Here is a 26425-nt window from a genome sequence, read left to right on the forward strand (position 1 = left end):
CAATATCCCTGAAGAGAAAAGTATACAACAGCCGTATCCTACCGGTACTCACCTATGGGGCAGAAACGTGGTGGCTAACAAAAAGGGTTCAGCTTAAGTTAAGAACAACGCAGCGAGTTATGGAAAGGAAAATGATAGGTGTAACGTTAAGAGATCGAAAGCGGGCGGAGTGGGGGAGGGAACAAACGCGGGTTAAAGACATCTTAGTTGAAATCAAGAGGAAGAAATGGGCTTGGGCAGGGCATGTAATGCGAAGGCAAGATAACCGCTGGTCCTTAAGGGTAACGGAGTGGATTCCAAGAGAAAGCAAACGTAGCAGGGGACGGCAGAAAGTTAGGTGGGCGGATGAGATTAAGATGTTTGCGGGGATACAGTGGCGGCAACTGACAAAGGACAGGGTTAATTGGAGAGACATGGGAGAGGCCTTTGCCCTGCAGTGGGTGTAGTCAGGCTGATGATGATGATGATCCCTGGGAGTCCTCATACCCCTCCTGGCGCAGTGGTGCAGCGGTTAAGCGATGCGCCACTGCCCTCCCTCCGATGGCACGTGCTCCCAGAGGTTGGTCGTGTGCGACCCAAGTTGCTCTTCCCGAGCGACCAATCATTAATTGCTACCTGCCACGGTGGGTAGTTTGCTCGTCATCCATTGGTCAGGTTGTGTTTACGCTGCATGGTCACGTGACCTAGGTGGCCCAACTGATTTCTGGGTTGCTCTCTGGACGCCATCTGCCAGAGTCATGAAGGTCATGTTGCACACGCGGCGATACCCGGCTTTACCTAGCAGAGTGAAGCTATCGCTCCCAAAGTTGAAGACGTACATAACTGGTTCCCTGAATCAGTGGACACCTCAAGCGCGCGTTCAGGTACGTGCGGTGGTGTCCACCTGCAAAAAACTGTGCTTTCGCTTTCGCACAATATATTTGGGGCTGTGTTTAGAAAAAATTTATTTACATATGTACACATGCCAAGGTTACAAGATACATTCACATTTACAAAAACACATGACATTAAGCATGTAAGGTAAGCCAATTAAAGAGGTACCATAAACATTTCTAAGTAACTAATAGGAATGGGCAATGTAAAATAGGAATGCATATATACCGATTGACAGAAGAGCGAAAAGTCGATAATTAGACATTGAAACATTGAAAAGTTGACCTTAGCGCCAGTTTGGCCTAAAAACCAAGACAAGACGACCGTTATTAACAGAAATAAATTGGCATGACCATTGTCGGAGAAACTCTTCCTCACCCAAGAAAAAGAGTTCCTCGGACAAAAAACTGATCAGCTCCCGTCGGAGACGGCCGAGAATTGGCCACACAGCGCGGCGTCGAAAGCCACTAGCGACCGCGGCGCATCGACTGCGCCATAAACTAAAAAGACCTGCAACTATTAACAGGCGAGCAAAACGGCCGCTGGGGAAGCGGCCGCGGGAGACGAAGCACGAAATGCCCTGCCCACGAAATCCCGCATGAACCGCGCGCCAAAAGACACGCGCTACAACACAGGTGACTGTAGCGTGGCGATTAGATTCCGGGAGCGGGCAATTCGGACAGGTACTGGAGCGTAACACACCCCACCGCTCTAACCGATCACAAGTAGGGAGCACTGCCCAGCCAAGTTTCCAGACAAAGTCACGCAGATGATCTGGGAGAGGTGTCGACGCTAAACGCGCCCACTGAACGCGGCGCATAGGTGAGCGGCGAGACGCCGGCACAACAGGTAACAATAGCGTGCCCATAATGTCCACCACACGGTCTGCAACGATGTTGACAGCAGGTGCTACTGCTCTTACATGCCTGTAAAAGGCCACTGATGAAGCGTAGAAAGCGGTGGGTTGCTCTGACTGGGGTCCATGATTAACAGGGGCCGCTGGATCCAAAAAGCGTAAAGAAGGTCCCAAAAAGTACCGAGCCAGGATTCGCGCCGGAGACGCGTTTCCTAGCAGGATACGCAAAATACTCTTCAACGCTAACAGCGAGGACGTGACGGACAAATTTGGAAAGGCAAACCCTCCTCTCTCCCGTGGTTGTCCAAGAACAGCACGGGCCACAAGCTCGGTTCCGCCTGACCAAAAGAACGAAAAAACTGTGGTCTGCACTCGCCTTATGACACGGAGGGGTGGTTTAACAGTATAGCAGAGGTACCAGAAGGCACCAAGTATGACGGACTGAACCAGGTAGCGCCTCTCAAGCAGAGGCAACTCGAATGTCTGCGCCCTTCGCACACGAGCTGTAATGTCTTCGACGACCGAAGTCCACACACCATTCCATATTCCAGCACAGTCGTAGGTCACACCTAAAATGCGCATCTGCGCGCACCACTGCAAAGGTATTGAAGATGTAATACGAGTCTGGGAAGACCCCACAAAAAAGTAACAACTCTTCGAGTAATTAAGAGCAGCCCCAGACAAGGAGGCGTACTCACGGAAAACATTTAAAGTTTCAAGCAGGCCGCGTTCATCAGCTAAGTACAGAATGATGTCGTCTGCATAAGCAGTGACGCGTACCGCTTCGCTGCCTGGCAAAGCCAGACCTCTAATAAAGGAGTGGCGATTGACTGCCAAGAGGAAAGGCTCTAATGCTAAGACAAACAAAAGGGGGGAGAGCGAACATCAAATGCGGTACTTTCCCGGCCATCGAGGAACAGAGTGCTTGAAATATCTCTGTACATCTCTTTAATGAGAAGCACGAAAGAAGGTGGGAAGCCGAAAGCAACCAGCATCCCGTAAATGTACTCGTGTTCTAAGAAGTCGAACGCCTTTTCCTGATCAAGAGAAACAAGAAGGCCCTGTGCGCGCCGTCGTAAAGTATACGCTAGGATGTCTCGCGTTACAGAAGATAAACTATGTATTTCACGGCCTGGAATGGAGCAAACCTGGTGGCAGGAAATAAGTGACGGGAGGAGAGCTCGTAGACGACGAACGAGTAATTTTGCTAATACTTTGTAATCTGAATTTAGCAGTGTGATAGGGCGCCAATCTGCCGGACATGTCGACATAGGAGACTTTTTAGGAATAAGAACAATGCGGCCTCTTTTGAATGATTCAGGAAATACGTGCTCAGTAAAGCATATTTTTTAATACTTCCGAGAAAATAGGGCCCACAATATCCCAAAATTCTAAATAGAACTCCACAGGAAGGCCGTCCGGACCAGGCGCTGAGCCTCGTTTCATGGAGTCCAACGCCTCCTTGATTTCATCTGTTGTTGGCACAGCCAGAAGGCCGTCATGGAGTTCAGTGGAAACCTGCGGCAAGCCTGCTAAAAATGGGGCTGCGGAAACGACATTGCGATCGACTAGAATGACCGACTGAGCAATACTCCTGAAATGGCTAAAAAACGCACTGAAATTCCACCCACCTGGTTGGGACGTAGCCCCGGCGGAAGATGTAAACGCAGGGGCACCTTGAGTGTACAACAGCTCTTGGCGGGCCAACCGAAGCACCTCGGGATGAGCAGTTGGACTGCGTCGACATCGCCATGCAGCCGCTGTCAAAGAGGAGGCACGTAAAAGACGCTGTAGGCGCTCCGAAAGCTCCTCTCTCCATGCGCACATAAGCGACGAAGGCGACGGGGTGCGTTGAGCAATACGCAGCTTCGCCGTCACCACACGCACCTCATCTGACACGCGAGCCCTAAGGGCTCGACCAGATGCGGCGCAATGGTGACGCCACTGCTCCTTGAGACGGTCCCAGTCACCAGGCGCCGCCCCAACAACCGAAAAACGCAAGACCCGTGTGAGCCCGTCTTTAGTGCTGGCGTCGTGAAGTATGCGTACATCCAACCGCCATGGTCTATGAGGTGATACTGCAGGCGCCGGAACCGTGAGTGATAGAAGAAAAGGGCGGTGGTCTGATATGTGCACCGGCGAGGATGGCAGCGTCAGTACATTAGCTACACACACTGACCGCGAAAGGCTCGCCGGAACGTACGCCCTGTCTAGCCTACCCGACGATAACCCGCGACGCCAAGTCCACACAAAGACGTTGCCATAAAGGAGCTCATACGCGTCCGTGAGCATGAAATGGTTCACTAAGCGGCGCAACTCACGCGCATTCCAGCCTGGCCTACCCCTACCAGGGCCTTGCACATCGGCGACCGTATCGAGCACGCAGTTGAAATCGCCCAACATCACAACATTACGCCCTCCAAGAAAATACACATCTAAATCTTTAAAGAATGCGTTTACCAAATTGGAATGCGCAGGCGCATAAATACAAAGAATTCTCAAGTGAAGTGCGTTAAACGTGCAGTCGAACGCCAACACGCGTCCAAGCGCATCGTAGATAACATGATGATCGCGCAACAGTGAGCGGTTCAAAACAAGAACGCCAACGCCGCTAGAACGCGTGCTGGCGTACGAAAAGAAGGCATCGACGCCAAACCTACGCTTGAATTTCAACACGTCACTGAGACGAAAAAAACTGGTTTCTTGCAGGCAGACGATATCGCAACCCGAGGAACGAGCGAATGCGACCACCGTTGCCTGCTTCAAAACACTGCGGAACCCCTGCACGTTAAGAGTAATAATTTGAAGGTTAGTCATTTTGGAAATGAAAAATGAAACCTGAACAGTCGTGATGCTAGGCAATACAAAGCGCGCCGCGAACGGCGCTAAACCACCTCACTTTTTGCGGAGGGTCGGACCAGAGGAGGCACGAGGCCTCCTTGGCCGACCAGCAGAATTGTCCGAGTCCGTAGTGGACGCATGTGGACGCTTTAAGCTCGAACTTAAAGCGACCATCTCAATATCCAACGACTGTTCGCTAGAAGTGCTAGCGCTGATCCTCGATGTAGAAGAGGACGGCGACTGCACAGGGTCAGCGTCTGGAGATGATCTTGGCTCCCGTAAAAGCGATGACGATGACGAAGACGGCGACGTCGGGTCCTCCTCAGGCGCGATGACAGTCTCGTCAATGACGAGGTTGACTGAAGAGGCCGAGGACGTCAAGCTGCTGTCGTCACCGTCGACCTCAGCTATGTCGGCGTCCCTGCTCAAAACCGCAACGCTGGCCGCGGGTTCTAGCGCGGGCTCCGAGGGTGGCACGTTCCCGGCCTCAGATTTTTCCAGGGACACAGTAGGCTCGGCCCCTGTGTCATCAGGGACGCTCGGAGAGACTGAGGCTGACGCAGCAGGTACCTTTACTGTCTGCTCGCTTGGTGCAGCACTGGACACATCAACAGCAGACTCCGGCTCTTCCACGCAGCGACGCTGAGACGCATTGGAAGCACCCGTAACGCCGGCGGTGTTCGATCCGCCGGTCTCCTTGATGGCTTCAACCGCTCCCTGAGCGGCCTGCGGGGGCGCAGGGCGGGCCGCAGCTTCCGAGTACGAGGGCTTGATAGCGCACGCCACAGTAGCGTGCGGATCACCACAACGACGACATGGCAGCACGCAACCCTGGCCTTGGTGCCCAAAGACACCACAGCGGGCGCAGAAAGGAGCCGTGCACTGTGCCCTGAAGTGCGCAGTGGACCCGCAACGCCGGCAAACGCGCTGCATGCCCTTGTAGTCGCACGTCACGCGGTGGCCCGCGACCTTGATGTAGTTGGGTACGGGTGACTCTCGCTTCATTTCAATCCGCACGTAGCGGGTCCCGGTGGTGACAGTGGGACGCGATCCCATGACGCCGCGACTAATGTGCAGCACCTTGCCAAAAGGGGAGAGAGCCTTGGCAAGGGTGTCACTGGGTACACGTGCGGGCAGAAAAAGAACAGTCACCTGGGTCACCTGCGGGCTCAGGGGAACGATGGCGACGCGTTCCTTGCCGATGGTGAGGCAGGAAGCTTCAACGATTGTAGCCATGGCGGCTTCACTTTTCACGGTCACTTGGTAGTTGCGTCCACCGAAGTGCTGGACGCAGTACACTTCCTCCAATCCAACAACGGAGGATGTCGCATCGACGACATCCTCCGCACTAGCCCCCTCAGGGACGACAACATCAAAGGCAAGAGCCTTTGTAGGTGGCTGGCTCACCATATTGAGGCGCCCGCCAGCCGAAGGACACCTTAACAATAGGGCACGTCCAAAGGTCGACCACCGGCCACCGACGCAAGCCGGCGGCCGGAACACACACCGAAGCGTTCACCAGCTACCTCCGCCTCGTGCGACACGCCGCGTTCAGTAAACCACCAGCCGTTTATGATACCCATTTTATTCTTCCAGCAGCAGACTCTCAAAGATAGTGGAAATCTCAATAGTACCTGTGCCCTCAACCAGCTCAGTCATCGTAATATCATAGTGAGGTGGGGCTATCCGTCTGCTATAGAGCTCAAATTCTGAGCACGTTCGATTGCTCATGGGTATATTTTCACGAGGCATCTCTGTAGTCCAAAGTGTATATTCTCCCTTCCTTCTGCCGATTTTACTGTTGATCAAGGAAGCTTAGGTAAAATAGTAGAACCAGTTCCGGCCTCTTACCTTCTTTTGATGATGCGTTCTGAAAAGGAGCGCTAGAAACTCCATGCGATGGTGTAAGCTCTTGTACCATATTTCTCCGCTTTTCAAAAAATGGCCCCACTCCTTCTAGCCATTGTGAAGGGCCTTCTGCAGACGTAAATACTCTTTTTCTCAGTGATGTCATGTTTATAAGAAGTAATGTACTGAGTATACGCCCTGATGATAAAATAAAAAGCAAGCAGTATATCATAGCAATCTCAACACAAGAGACGTCCAGGTGACGAAGTGGAAGGAAAATACAGTTGCTCGTCATAACAAAGAAATGGCCTTCTGAGGAGAAGTCTGTCTGGTCATATGCCGCCCTAAGATGAATAATCACTGGGCCGAAATTGGATTTTGCTGAAACAATACATTCACAACGCTGGTTCAACATGCTATAGTTCTTCTCAAGCTGTGCAATCCGTTAAGAAAGAGCAGCTTCCTCAATGCTTTAAGTTCCGGGAAGCTTAAGTTCCCACAGCAGCGCAACCAATCGGCCCAGTATTGCAAATACATCGGCAAAGGCCGACTGTGACGATAGCTGGGACGTTAAAGAGAGGTTATATGTCAGGTGGGCGTGGAAAAACTGTGATATAATCGCTCTTCCACCGTTTTAATTCAATAGAGTGCTGAAGCCAGCCTTGCTCAAGAGCCGGAATGACAATATATGTATAAGCAGTGATTTTATTGCAGTTTTTCATGCCTCACATACCCTATAGCCCCTCTTTGATGTCACAGCCTTTGTTCGGCTGTTGAAACCGAAAAAAGCACGAGAAAGAAATTCGGATACAAACTACCTAGTGGTCGTAGGAAGAGAACAAGTGGTATTCCGTGTATAATAATGCCTTACGCCGCATTTCAAAGAAGAAAACACGCACCCAAAAGTTAGGTGTTTGTACACGTTTAAAAAGAAACTCCAGTTTAGCTCACTAGTTATAAATCACCGCTTTTAGAATGTCAGTAAAAATGTTTGAATGCTAACAAACTGACTTCTATAGGCAAGAGAATCTATTTTTTTTTTAAATTCGGGCTCAGCCCCGCTGGAACTGCATTTTGAACACCGCGCAAAATCGAGGGCTAAGCAAGAAACACGCACACACACGAAGCGCTGTGTGTTCGTATTTCCTCATTTTTTTCGCACTGTGCAAAATGCAAAACGTCCCACCGACTCGCCAACTTCTTGGTTCCGCGGGAATAGCCTGTTCTAAGCTATTAAAAACGAATTTTTTTCCCACTAGGTACAAAGGTCCATAATTTCCTCTTAATTGGGAAATTTTTCCTTTATTTGTTCTTTAAGAAGACAATCTGCATTCCTTACTATAACGATCATGTGGTAAAGCTGAGCCAGCAGTGGATGCATCCACGCTGATGCTCCAAAAGCACTGCCCCCAGCGCTGGCGCCCTCTTTTTTGCGAAAGCAACACTGCGCCAAGTCGGCGAGCCATTTCGTGGAGCTGACGAAAGGCCATACTGCGCATGCGCGCGGAGCAGTGACGTCACACGGCGCACAGCTGGCTAGCCGCCACCTCGCTCGCCAGTTGCGCATGCGCAGTAGCGGCGCATAGCTAGCGTGCCGGGGCCGCCGCCGCTGCTGAGCGCGCTCTTCATCGCCTCTCTCTCTCCTCGTTGCTTTCGCAATCCTCCAGGTTTAACCAGAGCTGCTGCCAATCTTTTCTTTCAAAGTTTATTTAAGAATTCGTAGTTGTGCTACGCATCCAAGCACAAATGCGCAGATCGTCGTTTCATATAAGTGTTAATCATCTTGCTTTTTTTTTTCATTTCAGCTCCTGCTTAGTATACGAATTCTTCCCGAAGGAAGTTTTTGAGAATATTGAAGTTACACATGTGTTCTAACATCTGTTTTGAAATAAAATAAGTAACCAGTTATTTTCTGTCTATGACCTCGCTCTTGCGCAGTTTCATCAAACACCCAATGTTGATGAATGTTGATCGCCCAACTAGCCCGTACCTCAACTCCTGTAACTAAACAGCTCTCAGATGTTTGGTGTTGGTAAGTATGAGAAGCTATCACAGCTCTCGACGGTATGGGTCCGCATCTGGTATTCGAAGCCTCAAACCACCAAGCAGGCGGTATCCTTGTTCTTAGGAAAGCTCTTTCAGGTAAGTGCTTACTCAAAGTCTGATGGAGTCAGTGGAGCACAGTTACGAGATCTAAAAAGAAAGAAACGCAGTGGCGGCCGGTGAGCTCCCTCGTAAGTACAGACCAAAGTTGGAGCTTTGCTTTGCAGTTTTGGGGCCAGCGCCCGACAATGCCCCATCAGCGCGTTGGCTCTCCCAACCGCCATCATGCATGACTATCTCTAAGGAGAATGAACATTTTCGTCATAAATAGTGGGCACATGCCTACGCTTTATTCACTTGAGGGCAGTGTTAGTAGCTGAAATATTTCCCGTAGGCTGGTTTCTATAAAACAAGCAATCCAAACTAGCGTTTTCTCCGGATACCGAGAGAAACTTGCATCTATCGAAGAAAATTGGATGCGGTATATTTTACTGCAACGGCAGTAGATGCGCTATTCCGGAAAACCATCGCGTCATATCCGAGATGTCGAATTGAGCGCGGGGGAGAAGGAAAGGCGCTGTTCGGGTGGCCAGCCCTGTAATGCGAGGTGATAGTGATTCTGATAGTGCAGGAGAGGGGGAGGGAATCACCTCGGGTGGAGCAAGAGGAGGACGACGACCGGCACTATCAGGAATTAATGAAACGCGAACAAGGAAACTGAGGTGACATAAAAAAAATTCGCTGTGGATTAGCTTGGTTAAGCCCGGTAATTGCGAAAGCAATAACCGTACCTACGCCATAGTATAGCTAGTAGTGTAGCTGGTGGTGGTGCTTGTGGTTAGACTTGTGGTGATGCATCGGTTATGCAATCCAAACCAATACAATGCAATCCAACCCCATCCAATCCACTCCAATGTAATCTACTCTAATCTAATCTAATCCGATCCAATCCAGTCCAATCCAATCTAATGTAATCCAATCTAATACAACTAATGCAATCAAGGTCAAATGAAGGTCAATGGTGGTCACCACCGCTGGACGATGGTGGTCACCGTGCGAAGTGCAAGTAGTATTGCTTTCGCAATGAAACACCATATTAGCTCCTGGAGACGACATACACGCGAGCTTGATAACACTTCTGAAGAAGAGTATTCGTGCCTCTGAAGTCAAAAGAACGTGAGCTATTATTGAGATTCCCCTGCCTAAAATATTCTTATTTCGCTTTTCGAGGCTTATTTATCTTGTTCGCATTTCATTCCTTGCGGATAGTACAAAGACGAAAGCGCCGTATGAAAGGGGAGTTGGGGAGTGAAATGACTTCTGACTGTGCGGCATGTAGACAATCAAAGAGCCACTGTGTGCCGGGGAAGAAGGATATGGACAAAAATTAGGGTGGACGTGTAAAAAGAACGAAAAATAATAGCGCCCGGCCCGCACCGCTTAGAGCACAACGGGCTAGGGGTAAGATAGACAGCTATAGCTGCAAATTCGAACAGCTTAAGAGGGGAGGTAACAGCGAAAGGGATGTTCCGAAAGTTCGCAAGCGCACTGTAATAAAAGCGCTGCCGGCCTCACGTCATTGCGTCGCGCCGGGATTGACTGACAACGTCATGTCAACCAATCACGCACCAGTCCTCGTTAACGCCGTCACCTGTCAGAAAGCAGTGCTTCTTTTCTTTTTACCGTGAACGGACGAGTTTGCGCAGGTAGAATTCCTATATACAATCAAAAGCATCCACCAAGATCATTGGCTCAAAGTTCTTAAGCATGGCTGAGCAAAAGCTAAAAGCCCCTTGACACAAACACACTGCGCCGGACGTAGGGGAAATTATTTCTCCTACGTGCGAAAGAAAGAAATGCAAATTTCAAAAGCCTCCTCCTCTCAGATATTCGCTGCATCAGGTCATGCGAGCATTCGTCAATTTTTATTTTCTGGACACATGCTTTGCGATACACTGCAACACAAAAATCAGCATTCGCATCACAGAAAACATCCAATGTTCTTTAGAGGGCACGAAATTTCAGTACAGGAACGGAGCCGCCATTCAGCTGGAGTCGCCTGTGCAAGGAGTAAAACTGGGGACGTCCTGCCCAGATATCATTCCACCATAGTCATCTACACAACGTTAGAGAAGTTAGTGCGACAGTGCCAACACAATAATATAGCTACATCGTGTTTCTATTTTTCTCAAAAATCACTACCAAGATAGATGACAAATCAAAATGTTTCCTTTCTACACAGAGCTTATAAGCTATAGAATTCTGAAATAGCAAATCACAAGCAATATAATTCAAACTGTGGTGCAGGCTCCTATAAACCGATTAACTGCCGTGCTTATTCAAGGTAAGTCAGGGCAGCACCTCGAACTGAACCAGAAGACTGTCGCTTTCAACGTAGCCGCTACTCAGAAGTTCGCTTAAGATGAGAGAGTTACCAGGGAAGTAAACACCACTCTTAGGCAGCTGTGAGGGCTTCTGGTAATATTCCATGCGAGTCGATGGCTCCGCTTCGTACTCCCGTTTGGAACCGTTTTTGGGGTGCACAATGCTCAGCCTTACTTTGTGCTGGAATGGCCAGGTAACAGAGTCGTCCATGTCACCTTTGCAAAGGGTCATCAACGGAAAGAGCTGCACAGATTCACCGTCTTTTCCCAGATAGATTCCAGGCGATAAGTGGTACCCGCGCAGGTATACCTGCTCGCTCTCATATTTTGCCCAACCATCCTTTAAAGCTTTTTTTTTGAGTGCTCGAACACCTCGTACAGTGAAGTTGGACACCGCTACCATGAGTTGAGTATGCCGCAAGACTTCTTTGATTTTCTCGAGAGCCTTGTCGTTACCTTTCTTAAATTCAGCTTTGATGCCAGTCACAGTCTGGTCTCGCGTCCCGCTCGTCGCTTTGACCACTTCATCTCTCAGCGTTTTTTCAAGGCTGTTGATGCTTGCTGAAACAGCGTTAATCTGAGCAGCTTGTGTGTTCCAAATCTTTTCCGCTTCCTGTTTAAAGACGGTGAGGTCACGTATCTTTTCATTAAAAATGTCTCGAGTTTCCTGTCTGTGAGTGGCCAGTTCTTGCTCTAGAGTTTCTTTCATAGTGTTTATGCCTTGACAGATTCCGTTGATCCTGTCATCATGTGTGGCGCTACCAACGACCATTCGCTGAAGAAGTTCCCTCATTTCCTTCGCCTGCTTTTCAAACTCTGCTCGGAAAGATTCAAAGTACGCTTTGTCGTCCTTGCAGCCGAGTAGTACTGGGTCTTCGATTTCAGCACGCCTCGCAGGCGACAAGCAGTCTGATCTCAGATGCGAGCCTACGTCACTGCATAGAATCCTGGTAGAGCACTTTGGGCACGAAACAGAGTGGTGTCCACAATCCTGCTGGAAATGACGGGATATCTCCGAAGCTGCTATCACAGTCTCGCAGCCATACTGCTTGTTCCAGCACTCCACCTGCAAGAATAAAGGCGTAAGTATTATTGAATTCATTTTGTTATCTTAAACGATCCAGTTACCGCCCGTTTTTTTTACATACGTGTGGGAAGTACTCGCTTAACATTGGTATATATATATATATATATATATATATATATATATATATATATATATATATATATATATATATATATATATATATATATATATGATGGTACAGATTTTTTTTACACTTTGAATCATCTCAGGTGAGTAGGTAAGACAGGAGGTAATCCTGCTAAAAGGTGCACTCATATGTGGTTGGCTTGCTGTTATCTATTTCATACTGAAGATTGAGTGCGGAACTTCCGAATGGTCCCCCCACGCACTTTGCTAATACGTCTTCAGGTCCGTCAGGTGTAGTGCAATTTAGGAAAGGACGCAGGGAATAGTGAATACGCTACCAATGAATGATCCGAATTCTCCATAACTCGAGTAATTTAACAACCAAATGCTTAGGCCGACCATGAGAAGATTATCATGGCGTAAGTACGTGCATGGAGCAAACTGCCTGACGAGATGAAGCTGGGTGCCTAAATCTCGAACCATGCAAACCCCCAAAATGGGATCATGGAATAGGGCGCCGTCGCAGTAGCAATCTGGTGGCCCTCTTTTCATTTTGTGTCTTCTTTTTTTCAAGGCGCGTTCGAGATACGGCTTGAGAGCCGGGGCGCGCACCGTCATGACACGACCAAATTCCCGCGCGCGCGTGGCTAACTTGTCGTGGAAGCAGCGCATTTTTGAAAGATTGAAACAAGCTAAGCGACATGCCTGCTGATAATAATGATCACAGATTGGCTATCTGAGTCCGAGATGCCGCCTGTAGATGGCGTTGAAACGCAATTTTCTGTTGCTCCGGCTCCCGCCGCGTGGAGTACACCACTTTTTTTCCCGATAGTACATCGAGAAGTGCCACAGTTACCGCCCTTTTTTTTTTTAACGCCAACGAGATGCTCCGACGGAATAAATACCGCAGTTTACCAAGTTTTGCCCTCGTACTTTTCAAGATATTCATGGTTTTTCAAGGCCAGAGCAAATGACGGAAGATAGCATGGAATTATTCACAGAAAAAAGCGACGCCTACCGGATGACACCGACATGTGAGATCTTTCAAAGGTTCTTTAAAGGGATACTGAACCTTAATTTTACTGCTGCTGTCATTGTGTAGACGAGAGCTGAACCTCTAAAAGTGATGAATAGCTTATGCGAAAAAAAAATTCAGTGCCGCTGGGTACCCGCCCCTGATACAATGGGTACAAGCTTCCCCAGGCCTGGCGCTCGGCTTTTATCAGGGTGAAAATGCTTGGGAGTGGGTCCTTGACCTCACCTTGGGCAAACAAAGATACCTCACGCTATGGCGCTCTTTGGCCTCAGATTTCCTTGCACCATTAAAATTCCCGATCATGAACAGAAAAATATTTTTTTTTTGTTTTTCTGGCGCAGCAGAATCGTATATTCGAGCAAACCTTTAAAAAACAACTCCGCACCCGTAAAGGAAGCTAAGCAAAAATGTATATGCAGGGTCGTCCGCTCTTAGTACCAACACGGCTCACCGTGGTCGCAAATTGAAGCGAAGTGACGGAGGCAGACAGACGAACAGGAGGCAGTGTTTGGTGTCGCCTGCTAGAGCGCTTGAGCATCTTGCATCGGTCTGCCGCCTCGTAGCAGACAACAGAAAGCACCGCCTCCAGACTCCTGTGTCGCTTCGCTTCTATGTGCGGCCACGCCGGATGCGCATATTCGTGGAAGACCCTGACACTCAAAACAGCCAGGCGGTGGACATATTCATCATGACGCGCCTCTGCGCCGGCTATAGATGCCTGCCATGGTTCTATCCTTTATCGAATTTGCGGACAGCGAGCGCTATTCGCCTAGCCAGCCTATGACGCTGTAGCTTTTCACCTTTCTGAGCTGAAACATTGAGAGCAATGAAATTGTGACTGGATGCAAAAGTTCTAGGTAAGCCGCTTTCCCTCATATATCGCAGAACGCATTGCTGTTATGATGCATATCGGAATGCGCATAGCTCTAGGCAGCCAGATTAGTTATCGGCATTCGTAGTTCGCTGTTATCGCCATGCAATGCGCAGAAAAACGCCCTCTCTCAAACTTACTTTGCTCATGCTGTTTTTCGCAAACATCTCTCTTTTCATCGCGGAAATCACAGACACAGCCGACCCTCGTCGTTTCTAAATCTGATGCACTGACGTTCACTGCATACGCACTTCGCAATGCCCGCGACGCGCAAGAGATGATTGTTATATCTTCCGCCGGCCGAGACGCTGGCGTAAAGGTTACGAAACATTTTCCCGGGATTTTAATGGGAGCAAAAGCACCGAAGCGTGATAATGGTTGCTGAACTGACACATGCGAGAATGCAGGAGTATCTCTGGTTATCGAAGCGCAACAGTTGTTAAAGGCGCACGCGCAACTCGGCCCCTAAAATCGGTAGACTGCGAGTTCTGTGGAACGGCAGACAATTACGTGTTGATTTTCAAGAATCTTTCGGCTGTACTTGTAAAGTAATAAGTGCGAAACGGCTGAGAGTAGCTCAAATATGGGAAAACGAGTCACTTGTTCAATTTTTAGTGAAAGAGAAGTCGCGAGCCGTCAGTGGTATGTCTCCAAACTCCGAGCTTCCAATGAAGCGAGTAATATAGCCTACACACCGTGTGATGAGATTCACTGGTCACTGACTATGATCAAACACAAATGATGTTTCGGGAGCGCTACGGCTCTCTTGTTAACAAACGTTTTGTGAACAAGAGAGCCGTAGCGCTTCCGAAACGTCATTTGTGTTTGACCATAGTCAGTGACCAGTGAATCTCATCAGGCCATGATTCCTGACCAGGCGGTATGCTGTCGAACGCTCGACTACCTGGAGACCGTGTGTTCCCACTTATTTTTCCACCTCGCTCACCTCTCTGCTCAGGAGCTGTTCTGCGCGGAACTCCCTCCAGTCGACGTCTTCGTCCTGACACTCGCAGCCGTCCAGCGGACAGACGTGTTGGCCTTCTTCAGCGCACTGCACGTAGCACGACTCGCACAGCGTGTGGTAGCATGGAAGCAACGCCGTCTTGGGGCGCACCACTCCACACGCCCCACAAACTCTGTTCGGTGGAAGAGGATTGAGGAAGTGCAGGGGCTTCCAGTCCAGCTCCGCGGAAAACCCGACCGACGTGCACTGCGTACTCTCAGGCGGCATCGTTCTACACGCACGTCAGCTGCAGTGAGCACTGAAGGAACTTCCTCATTCACCCCGCCAAAGGCCGCTCTTATCTCTTTTTTTCTAAGGCGTCGTCATGGCGACAATCGCTAAACCGTGGCCCGTACACCCTCTCCCTGATAGCTCCGTGCAGTCCGCAGCTGGCTAGGCTTGGGTAATCAGTTCTGCTTCCGCCGTGTGGTTTTCAGCGTTCTTCCAGCACAGTTCATACCCGTCGAAATCTCGGTTTCTTTCTTTGAAGAAAAAAAGGCAATACAGAAGCGTAGAATAAAGTGTCGTTTGGCACTGCACAACTACATGCGCGCTTATTTTGTGTCATTGGATTAACAGTGTTGCTGCAGCTGGGTGCATATCAAAAATTTCAGCATGCACAATTTTTATATCGCATTCTCTTAGCCAAGTACAACGAGTGGTTTTGAAAAGGAAATTTCATTTCAGTTGTCTCAACGCACGCCTCAACACTTCCGCATTTTACAGGGATGAAAAAAAGGCAAAGTCCTTAAGAGAACATTTACGACAAAATTCATATACGCTCCTTGAATTGACATTTACTCACACTTTTTGATAGGAAAGTGGCAAGTTTTTAATTTGTATTAACTATTCTTTAAGTTAGGTTGCCAGCAAAAGAAATTATTTTGGTATAAATAGAATGAATTCCTAGAATACTCAAGTGTAACCGCCTTGCACTTCTAGGAAACGACAAGAACTTTCTAAGGAAAAATAGCAGTGACTGTGATATCGAGTTACACAAGCCCAATAATGAGTTCGTTACAGCGAATTCATTTCAGTCATGGCTCGTTCCACAAGAATGCAGTGATTTCTGCTGCGTATATTCGGCCTTAAATTCGGTACTAAAGCAGTCGTAGTCAAGATTAAAAAGATACATCAATTCAGAGCTAATATAGAGTTTTATCTGAGCTGGACTACCGCTCTGCCAATACGGTAACGCCTCGGTGTTGCTATTAGGCACCTTTAGCATACCGTGTACTGTGTTAGAGATACCGGAGTACCGGGAGCCCGCGCGCAGCCAGTGCGCATGCGTAAAGCGCCTTGACGGCGCCAGATGGTGCCAGGTACCCGGCAGCTGCACGCACGCCGGCAGCATCGGGACCAATCAGCGCGCGCGAACCGGCGGTGGGTGGCCTTTCTGTATTCCGGTAACGGCAATGGTAATACAGTACATGGTATGCTTAAGGTGTCTGTTGTTGCAATTCTTACTAGGCCAATTTACTATGCAGTCGTGGTTGCCGTAATTTATCGTACAAGCCAGAGAACCCGGAATCGAAGATGACCACGGCGGCCGCGTTTCGATGACGGTGGAACGCAAAAGGCGCGCGTGTGCTGCGCGATGTCAGTGCACGTTAATAATCCCCCGTTGGTCTAAATTGTCCCGGAACCCTCCACTACGCCACCTCTTCCTTCCTTTCTTCCCTCAGTCCCTCTTTTATCCCATCAATTACGGCGCTATTCGGGTGTCCACCCAGATATGCGGGACAGCTACTGCGCCATTTCCTTCCCACAAACACCAATTTTCATTTTCACACAAAACACTGCGCCAGCGAGACTGCCAGAGGGCTTCGCTCGGTAAAAGAGCGTGCAAGGTGTCCAATGGTGTGAAGTAAACACGCATAAAACAGAGGCGATGTGGCAGCGCGGGCTTGCAACGAGTTTCACATGCCTCTCTCCAGTGGCGCGCGCGCGCTCTCGCTCTCAAAACACACACACGTACACTAAATGTCATGAGTCAATGTGTGCACAGTACAGTAAACCATAGAATATGCGAAAATCAAAAACCAATACCAGCGTGGTTAACCAACAACATCATCACTCCTGGTACCGCGATGCAGTTACGGGGAACTAGGCAAAGGTCAGACAAGCAACAGCGATGAGCGGCAAGGCACGTAGCGTTGCACTAGCGTTGCACGTAGCGTTGCGTAATTTGGAGGCGCACAACCACAGCGACGGCACGAGGTGGGCCCCCGTTTCTCCACTGTCGTGACGTCATCGTGTCACGTGGTGTGACGTCATGTATCACGTGATTTGGAGGCGCACAACCACAGCGACGGCGCGAGGTGGGCCCCCGTTTCTCCATTGTCGTGACGTCACCGTGTTACGTGGTGTGACGTCATGTATCACGTGATTTGGAGGCGCACAACCACAGCGACGGAGCGAGGTGGGCCCCCGTTTCTCCACTGCCGTGACGTCATCGTGTCACGTGGTGTGGCATCGTCGTGTCACGTGATTTGGAGGCGCATAACCACGGTGAAGGGCTGAAGTGGTAGCTAAAGTAGTATGCTTCGCATAAAACCAATACCAGCGTAGTTAACCAACAACATCATCACTCCTGGCACCGCGATGCAGTTACGGGGAACTAGGCAAAAGTCATACAAGCAACAGCGATGAGCGGCAAGGCACGTAGCGTTGCACTGTTGGCGATAGGAACAAAAATAAAGGGAAATTGAGATAAGGAAATTTCTGCACTGCAGCAGCCCTGAGAGCTAGATAACCATGTCGATGATAACGCTTCTTCGAATGGCGACAAGCTGCTCACGAGTTCGCCATTTTCTTCCTTTCTTCCACGTTTGGAGTTGCGGTAACGACATTACTTATGGTGGGTGAGTTGGTAAATAAAAACTACAAAGAATGTTCACGACATTCGAACCAGAGCGAAAGCACAGATTTGTGTTACGTAGAAGACGACGATGAGAGAGCAGTGCCGCGGGACGGGATGCTCGCGCTTGACCAACTGCGAACCGTCTAGGGAACAGGCAATGGACGATATTGCTCGGTGTTAATACCCATCACATTAGCGCCTAGATACCGATAGCGCATGAAGTTCGTAATTAATTCTTCAATGGCAAATTTGCATTTAGCAAGCACAGAGAGCATCACGAAGGAACTGCTTCAAACCGTTCGTTAGGACTCTTATTATTAGAGCGAAAAGCTACTCCTCCCATGCTGACCCTGAAGGTCATCTGGCTCCTAGATTTGACCTCTAAAGGGAGGCGCGCCGCATGTGTAAAATCGTGCGTGACAGGTGCATCGATCTTCTTCTCCATCGACGCCATAGCTGCGCGCCTGGCAGTCACGTCAGCCGCTGCGCCGGTTCTATGCGAGCCGAGGAAGCAGCTATAGCGCTTGCTGCCGCCCACGCAAATTCGAGAATCATCACCACGCACTGCCGAAAAGCATGTGATCATTACCTGGCAGTCGAGATCTCCCCCTTAGCCGCTTGCATTCTAAGACGGGCTGCCACTGATCCAACACCGAAATAATCATTTGGGTTCCTGGCCATCAGGGCTTTCGAGGTAATGAGGCCGCTGAAGCGGGTGCCCGAGCGCTTACTCACCGGGCTCCTCATCCCTGCTCTTCTGGATCGGGCACAAACCAGCCGCTTCAGCGGTTCAAGAAAATCATAACACATTATAAAGACAATCACCGCCTTTTCCTGGCCCCTGAAAAGGGGCTGAGTAAGACGGAGGAGCGAACTTTAAGGCGCCTGCAGACAGGTACTCTACTCTGTCCTGCAATCATCGAACATTACGATCCTAACATAGATGAGCGATGCCCGCACTGTGGGGAGACCTGTGATATCTTCCACATGGTGTGGGCATGTACTCCAAATCCCCGCCTCCCCCCTTCCGCTACCCCTTCCAGAGAGACATGGGAGACTGCCCTCCTCAACTGCTCCTCGCTTGAGTCCCAAAGGGCTCTGGTGAAACGGGCGCGACGGGGCCTCGTCATGAGGTGTCCCGGAATAGGAACACCGACCATATAGACTGTGTGGCTCCAAAACTCTATTCCGCCAAATAGAAGTTTTCACCACCACCACCGCTGCCCCGACCGCCGGTCTGGAGGCTCGCTCTTGCACTGGTGGGACGTGATGCATCACGGTATTTGCTCTCGCTGAAACAATTTGCTCTCGCTCATGAAGTCATGAAGCAATAAAGATGAACCAAAGCTAAACCGTCTCGAACCATAGTTAACACAGCTTTCCTGGCTCAGCTGAGTTGAACCACAGCCACTTTTTTGCCTTGTGCTCCTAGAATACTCGAAACATAGCGAACGTCGATGGCTGGCGGCGGCAGGAACGTTGGCGGTAATTACCTGATACACTACACAAGAGCCCCGGTTCGATTCTCATATTATCTTAATTTTATTTTCGTCGCAAACTGTTTACATTCTTATATGTCATAATGGTGTTTGCGTCATGTTCCACCATTATAATCGACTAAAGGAGATTTCTTTTCTACACCCCAGGGCTGTACGCACTTTACTGCTATCGCTATAAAATCGAACGATACTAAACGTAGAATCAAAGCTACGTGTGATGTGTGCATGCCAAAACAGAAATTTTCTCAGTAAAAAAGAAAATGGAAAAATGCCGCGACGTCTCTGAACGTCGGCCCTCGCACTTGACGAGTATCTCGAGTTGTGACGTCATACAGCCTTGCAGCTGTCGAAGAGTTAGTAATGAAGCAAACTACAGGACTGTAATTATGTCTGCTTAAGAGCAGAAATGCGATATCCTTTCCCTTTCCTCTCTTTCTCCCTTTCGTTTTCATTTCCGTTTTTTTTCAATTTTATTTCTGATTTTTATCTCTGTCATCATCACTATCACCAGTTATTCCTATCGCTATCCTCCTCAGTATCACTATCTCTGGCCCTATCACTGTCTATGTAGCACTATATCAGTAGCTGTCATTACTTTATCCCCATCATCGCTGCCATAATCTGTTGCTAATCAAATTTCACTTTTTATTCTAATTACCATACAACTTGTGATCGGCAGTTCGTGCGGGCACATTTGCAGACAACTTGCGTCTCCAGCTTGTATCTACAACTTACATCCACGCCACCCATGCGCCAAGAAAGCCTTTTACCTCAAAGCCGGTGAGCGACCGTGGTTGAAGCTGCCGGAGCTCTAAACCTAGGTATTGATTAAGCACATTTTATCACTCATGATGCATTCTTGTTGATGAAAGTGCGGGTAATATAGGTACCACGCTAGCTTACATCACAGCTGAACTGGGACGTTATGACGTTTGTGAAGATGGTTTGGTTTGGTTTATTGGGATTTAAGGTCCCAAAGAGTTTGGTTTGGTTTATTGGGGTTTAACGTCCCAAAGCAACTCAGGCTATGAGGGACGCCGTAGTGAAGGGCTCCGGAAATTTCGACCACCAGGGGTTCTTTAACATGCACTGTCATCGCACAGTACATGGGCCTCTAGAATTTCGCCTTCATCGAAATTCAGCCGCCGCGGCCGGGATCGAACCCGCGTCTTTTGGGTCAGCAGCCGAGCACCGTAACCACTGAGCCACCGCGGCGGGGTGTCTGTGAAGAACTTGTATGGCGATTTGAAGACGGAGGTGATTTCGTTGCTAGGCTTGTTATGATGGGCTAGATGATGTTAGATGATGGGCTCATTTCCATTTCCTAGTAATGAATGGAGCTCAAATTAAATATCATTACTGTTCATCCGCGAACCGAAAAAAGTTTCGCACATCATCACCTTTTCTGAAAGTAACGCTTTCCTGCTGAAATGCTTCATTTTTTTTTTTCAGTCTGAAAATAAGGATTAAGAATACAGAGGACGAAAAGCTTGCCTAGAACACATTCTAGGCTTATTTCGGTCTGAACACGCGATATCTAGCAATAGCATTTGATTAAAAAAGGTCTGGCCGTAAGCATGTTCAGCTCAACTCATTGGATTTCGTCTTCATTTTTTTTCCTTTCCTAGTCGCAGCTGCTTTGGAATCTGCGGAGCGCACACCTCGCTTGTTCTTGACACGAGTTTTACCCTCTGTACCTTTCACGCCTTCCGACAAAGAAGTGAGCCAAAAGAAGAACGCAACAGAGCTGATTACTAAAGTCCACGTGACACGAGCTCCGCCTTGTTATCAACGGGGGACATCCGAGGTCGCATTCTACGATTGTCTCTATAGCGACGGCTCGTAGTAAGAAGCAATCAGAGCGGACTTTGGCGGGCCGTTAGAGGACGTCCTTTTAGTTCCAGGCGAAGTGAACGGACCTCTTGAACAAGATTCCTCCTGGTAACATGCTGTACACGCTTGTGGGGTTTTCTCCGGAACTTGACTGGCGGCCGCTACTCTTCGTCAAGCCTATTCCACAGCACAGGGTATGCAGCGCCTGCGGGTTAGTGCGCAAGAGGAGCGCATTCCTTCAATGCATGCACGTGCTGTGCGAGTCCTGCTACGAGCAGTGTGCTGCGCAAGCCTCACACATCTGCCCGCTGGACGGCCGCGAGTTCCAGGACGAGGAATTCGATTGGAGGGAATGCCCTGCGGATGAGATGCTTCGCAGAGAGGTAAGGGATGAGAAAAAAATATCAAGTGGACTTGCGCTTTGCGCTTTGATACCATTAAGCGCCGCATGGTTGAAGGTGACTTTGTCGCAGTCGAGAGCTACATCGGATGAATCAGTGAACACTTTCAAAATTTTTTAAAATATAAGTTTTTGGGGTAGAATTACGGCCTTCGAAGCATAGTACTACCACGGTTGACGGACACTAAAAGAAAACAGTGAATCGTGTTAAGTAGTACGCTGGTTAACTAGTTTTTAATAACTTTTTCAAGTAGTAAAGTAAGGCGCCTACTTGCGAATGAAGATTTGTAGCCGTTCATTAGTAGTAGCAATATCAGTTTTTGGAATTTCGAAAATGCGAATACCCTTGACGCTATGTCTCGACAAAATTAGGCTTTTTGAACTAGTTACGTGCACTGGAGTTGCTTTGGCTGCATGCCTTCGCGAGCGCATGTGTTTCCGCACGATGCAGGCAAATTGTGTCGAAATTATTCAGGAGCCCTCCAGTAGCGTGCCTCTTTCTTTCTTTCTTTCTTTCTTTCTTTCTTTCTTTCTTTCTTTCTTTCTTTCTTTCTTTCTTTCTTTCTTTCTTTCTTTCTTTCTTTCTTTCTTTCTTTCTTTCTTCTTTCACTCTCCCAACTTCCTCTCTTCCCTTCGGGCGTAGTTGAGGTGTCCGCCGAGATATGTGAGGCAGATAATGCGCTATTTACTTTGCTCAAAAACCAATTTACCAATTTATTTATAGGCCCAGATTGGTAGTATAACTTATTTGGCAATTTTTTCTCACCAAATCGCAAATTCTCTCCAAAACAAATTTGCCATTTACCGGAACAAAGCAGTGTCAAATTTAAAACAAAAACGGCGTGCTGAGTTCCTGAAGTTGTAACAGGAATGGACGTAATGACTCCATTCGTTTTAACTTTGCAGGTGAAGTGTTGGAACGAAAAAGCAAACTGTGGGGCAGTGATGCCTGCGCACAGAATCACCCAGCACTTTCATTGTGAATGTGCTCATCACTCGATTTGCTGCCCCAAGCGCTCGGCCGCTGTTCTCTGCTCCGAGATCTGTGCGCACTTGGGATCAAAATCCTGCAGTAGAGTGACGCCTCGCGCATCTCAGCGCGAAGATGTCACCAGCTGCAACGACATAACGGCACTCCTGACATCTCTCAGAGAAACCCTGGGAGGGCAGGCCGGAGAACTGAAGGCACTTCTGGAGGGGCTCCTCGTCGAAAGTGGCGCCAACAGCGAGATACTCAACCAACTTGTTCACGGAGAAAACCGCTGCCAAGAAGCGCTCAGGCACGAACTCAGTAAAGGCATTAACGACATCAAGGAAACAGTAAGGCAAGAAGTGGTAAAAGCAATGGCCGAGCAACGTGACTGTGTGAACAACTGCTTGCACAAAATCACCGCGTTTAGCGAGGAAACTAGATATGGTTTGAGTTTAAGCTTCAGTAGCATCGGAGAAATTTCCACCAGCATGCAAAGATTGGAAGCAATACATAAAGATGAGTTGGTGCAACCAACGAGAGAAAACATCGATAAGGTTTCAAAAATTGCAGATAGCATGGAAGAGGCAAATAAAGAAATTCAAGAGAGTAAGAAGCCGATATCTAGCATTGATAAAGTGCTCCGATACCCTGAGATACAGGGAGCGCACTGCGAATTTGTCGTGGAAGGTGTGAAGTTCCTGGAAGAAAAGGCGTTGGTGCTTGGGCGCGCTGAGTACGAAGACAAAAATGTCTATCTCCGTGGCTACCGAATTGCGCCCGGAGTCTGCATAGAATGTATTTATGATATTGGAATGGTCGTGCACCCGCAGTTCCGAGTACACCAGAGTGACATGGACGACGCTTTGCTATGTCCACCCAAGCTAAGAGTCAAAGTGCGTTTCGTCCATCCAAAGTCGGGTGCCGAATGTGACAAGACAGCACTCGGTTGTTATAAATGTGAGAGAACGCAGGAAAGAGGTAGTTTGTTATGGCGTTCAAAGGATGGGCGCTTGCTCTCTAGCCTGTTTAAGGGTGGCTTTGTAGAATACAACCAGCTTCGAGTAAGGTTCGAGCTCCTGCCATGGTTGGAGCTTGAATGAGACCAGAAGCCAAGTTTCGTCGCTTATAGGCTGGTATACTTAGCAGCAGTTTTATATTCCATGCTCTGTGTCCTAGTGTGCGGTATGGTGAAGGCTCCTCGGGCATTTCTGGCCATTACATGGTCACTCATTGCTTTATTTTGATCCCTGAATGAGGGAAATATAACCGCGGTCACAGTGCTATATCCCTATATCAGGCTCTAACCGGAATGGTAACGTTGGTAGCTGAAGTGTTTCAATAAAATGGACGTTTACTTGTCACTTGATGTTGTTCAAGGTTTTGGAATGTATGTTCCACAAATAAATACGGGACATTTTCTCTTCAAAGAACGGTGCTTCCATCGACGGAGAACAAACTACAACGACACTTCGTTTGAAGGCAAACACTACCATCGAAGACGACGTCCGCTACTAATGACAGGTGCGCCGAGGAGTGCATGCTCCTGACGATGTAAAAGTAACTTCTACGCGACAGCGTATAGGCTACAGCTCGTTCGGACGAAAAGAAGTCGGTGCATTCGGCACTGCGTGTCGCAAATAATAGGGGGCAGAGCAAAAAAAATTGTATCATGGTAATTTGCGGTTCTAGTGATTGATTTGTTTGTGATAGGTGATGACGACTTCACGAAATCGTTGTAATTATCATTTTTAAGGAAATTAAAAAAATGTAAGAATTGGAAAAAGGGAGGTTCAAAGGTGCCACAATGCTCAGAATGAAAATCCATTACTTGACGACGCTATTTCAAATTTCAAAAATTTAGAGTGTGCATTTCATTAATTAATTGAAACGTTTAGAAAATGAAAAAATCCTTGCTGAAAAAAAGTTCTATGATGCAATAACCTCATAGAGGCTTCATCATAGAATTTCATGCAAATTATATGATATATCATACAATTTGTATGAAGTTCTATGATATCTCTATGATGACTGTATGATTCTACAGAAATCTATCACATTTGTATGATAATGTTCTATGATATGTATGATAAGTCTATGATATATGTATGACAAACTGTATGAGTTTATTGCATCATACAACTTTTTTCAGCAGGGATGCGTGCAAAAGTGTCAAGCTGATTACAATGGAAAGCCTAACCCACTACTCTATCGCGTCATATGAGGATTCATCATCATCATCACCGTCATCATCAGCCTGACGACGCCCACTGCAGGGCAAAAGCCTCTCCCGCGTCTTACCATTTAACCCTGTCCTTCGCCAGTTGAGGCCCCCGTATTCCTGCAAATTTCTTAATCTCATCCGCCCACCTAATTTTCTGCCGCCCCTGCTACGTTTGCCATCTCTTGGAATCCACTCCGTTACCCTTAAGTACCAGCGGTTACCTTGCCTTCGCATTACATGCCCTGCGCAAGCCCATTTCTTCTTCTTGATTTCAACTAGGATGTCATTAACTCTGGTTTGTTCTCTCACCCACTCCGCCCGCTTCCGATCTCTTAACGTTTGCAGTGACGTAAACACTTTTCCTGTATGGCCAGCTACAGTGAAGTTATAGAAACAAAATTCACTATTCTCTGAACACTGAATTTTTCCTTACCTACGAAGTTGCATTTACGTGCCACATGTGTTATCGAAAACTAGACGCCCTGACAAAGACATCCCATATCAGCAGGACGATGAAGTGCTAACTGACACAAATGATGTCACATGAGGGCCCTCCTGCAGGCCAGAGGTTACTCTAGCTGTGACCGTAGTGACGGTGCTGTGCACGAGGTTAGCTGGTCCAGGAAATGTTTCTAAAAAGTTTAGAGCAAAATAAATCGCTATTCCTTCCTTGGTAATTCATGTCAGCGCGATATGGTACACATTGTGCATTTGGAATGGATGCAGTTGCCTAAAACGCTGCAGCCAAGCATGTCGCCATACCTGTGACGATTGTGTATGGTTGAAGAAGGTTACGAAGAGTGTTTTGTGGAGTGAGCAATTTGCTGGCGTAGACCTGAGCGTCTTGTCGAGCAGCACGTTGCAGGCAGCGCCCACGAGCTCTCGCCCTCAGTTCGGTCCCGCCCATGGAGGAAGGAAAGAACTCAGGAGAGGCGGTTACGTCGCATTTTTCGAAGCCGCTCCCCACTGCTCACCAAACACCCGCCCCCCCCCCCCTTTCCCGCCATTTCAGCACTCTTGCGCATGCGCAGCAGGCAATGCAGCAGACGGCGCTGCTGCGCCCAGCGGTACCATTGGCTGTGGCATTGGCCATAAACTCCCAGTGGTCCTTGCGAAAGCGCGTGACTTCCGGCAGACTTTTTTGGCCGGCAGCTCGGAAAGCGAGCGCCTATGCTGAGCTTTCTTTCCTCTATAGACCCGCCGCTTTTCTGAGGTTCTAGCCTCCTACAAATGCGCAGCTTTGAGTGCACGAAGCTCCGCGTTGGCAGCGTCCATGCCCCTCTCGCAACACGTTTGACTCCCCACGTCACCTCTGGAGCCTTTGGCATAGCTGAACCTGTTGGACGATGTTATCTTGAGCGTCGTTTCAAGCCATTTGGCATAATTTAGTGCGTGCGTGTGTGTGTGTGTGTGTGTTTGGGGGGGGGGGCTGCGCGTGTGTGTGTGTGCGGGATGCTCACGGGGTCACAGACGCTGGACGTTGACGACGTCGATGACTACAACTGCTGCGCGGAGGCCGGGGACGATATAGAATTAAGAAGTATCGCTTTCAGCCGAACAAGAAAATGATAAGGAACGGAAGTGGAATGCAGGTTTTAATTAAAGATAGCTGATGGACGATAAAATAACTGGGATGTTCGTGAAATCTCCACAAATGCCCGCTTTTTACCGGGCTCAGCGCTAAATGCAATCTCAGACAAGCGATACGTTTGTCTGGCGCCAATCAAG

General features: G+C 48.5%; 2 protein-coding genes across 4 annotated transcripts; one reads left to right on the top strand and one right to left on the bottom strand.

Annotated features, from left to right (window-relative positions):
* Positions 1-215: 215 nt before the first annotated feature.
* On the top strand, positions 216-24271 carry LOC149329523 (uncharacterized). Of its 3 annotated transcripts, none has more exons than XM_089560287.1 (3): positions 216-11927; positions 14864-21486; positions 22410-24271. In XM_089560287.1, exons 2-3 carry the CDS (start codon positions 21217-21219, stop codon positions 23574-23576), a joined length of 1437 nt encoding a protein of 478 aa, XP_089416413.1. In that variant the 5' UTR covers positions 216-11927; positions 14864-21216; the 3' UTR covers positions 23577-24271. The 3 variants fall into 3 exon arrangements, with proteins under 3 accessions (XP_089416413.1, XP_089416414.1, XP_089416415.1); XM_089560288.1 differs by lacking the exon at positions 216-11927 and having other exon boundaries at positions 14745-20091; positions 20899-21486; XM_089560289.1 differs by lacking the exon at positions 216-11927 and having other exon boundaries at positions 14745-15160; positions 20899-21486.
* Positions 10368-15175, bottom strand: LOC149329524 (TNF receptor-associated factor 6-like). The gene is made up of 2 exons (XM_089560290.1): positions 14852-15175; positions 10368-11911 (listed from the first exon to the last, which is right to left on the bottom strand). Exons 1-2 carry the CDS (start codon positions 15134-15136, stop codon positions 10811-10813), a joined length of 1386 nt encoding a protein of 461 aa, XP_089416416.1. The 5' UTR covers positions 15137-15175; the 3' UTR covers positions 10368-10810.
* Positions 24272-26425: the final 2154 nt, after the last annotated feature.

Source organism: Amblyomma mixtum, chromosome 9, assembly GCF_055824585.1.
Source record: "Amblyomma mixtum isolate Tamu chromosome 9, ASM5582458v1, whole genome shotgun sequence".
Lineage (NCBI taxonomy): Eukaryota > Metazoa > Arthropoda > Arachnida > Ixodida > Ixodidae > Amblyomma > Amblyomma mixtum.

Excerpts from the sequence above, each read along its gene's own strand:
- LOC149329524 (XM_089560290.1), bottom strand. The coding sequence starts at position 15,136 with ATGCCGCCTGAGAGTACGCAGTGCACGTCGGTCGGGTTTTCCGCGGAG. Across the intron at positions 11,912-14,851 it reads AACAGCTCCTGAGCAGAGAG|GTGGAGTGCTGGAACAAGCA; the intron begins GTGAGCGAGGTG and ends TTATTCTTGCAG.
- LOC149329523 (XM_089560287.1), top strand. The coding sequence starts at position 21,217 with ATGCTGTACACGCTTGTGGGGTTTTCTCCGGAACTTGACTGGCGGCCG. Across the intron at positions 21,487-22,409 it reads ATGAGATGCTTCGCAGAGAG|GTGAAGTGTTGGAACGAAAA; the intron begins GTAAGGGATGAG and ends TTAACTTTGCAG.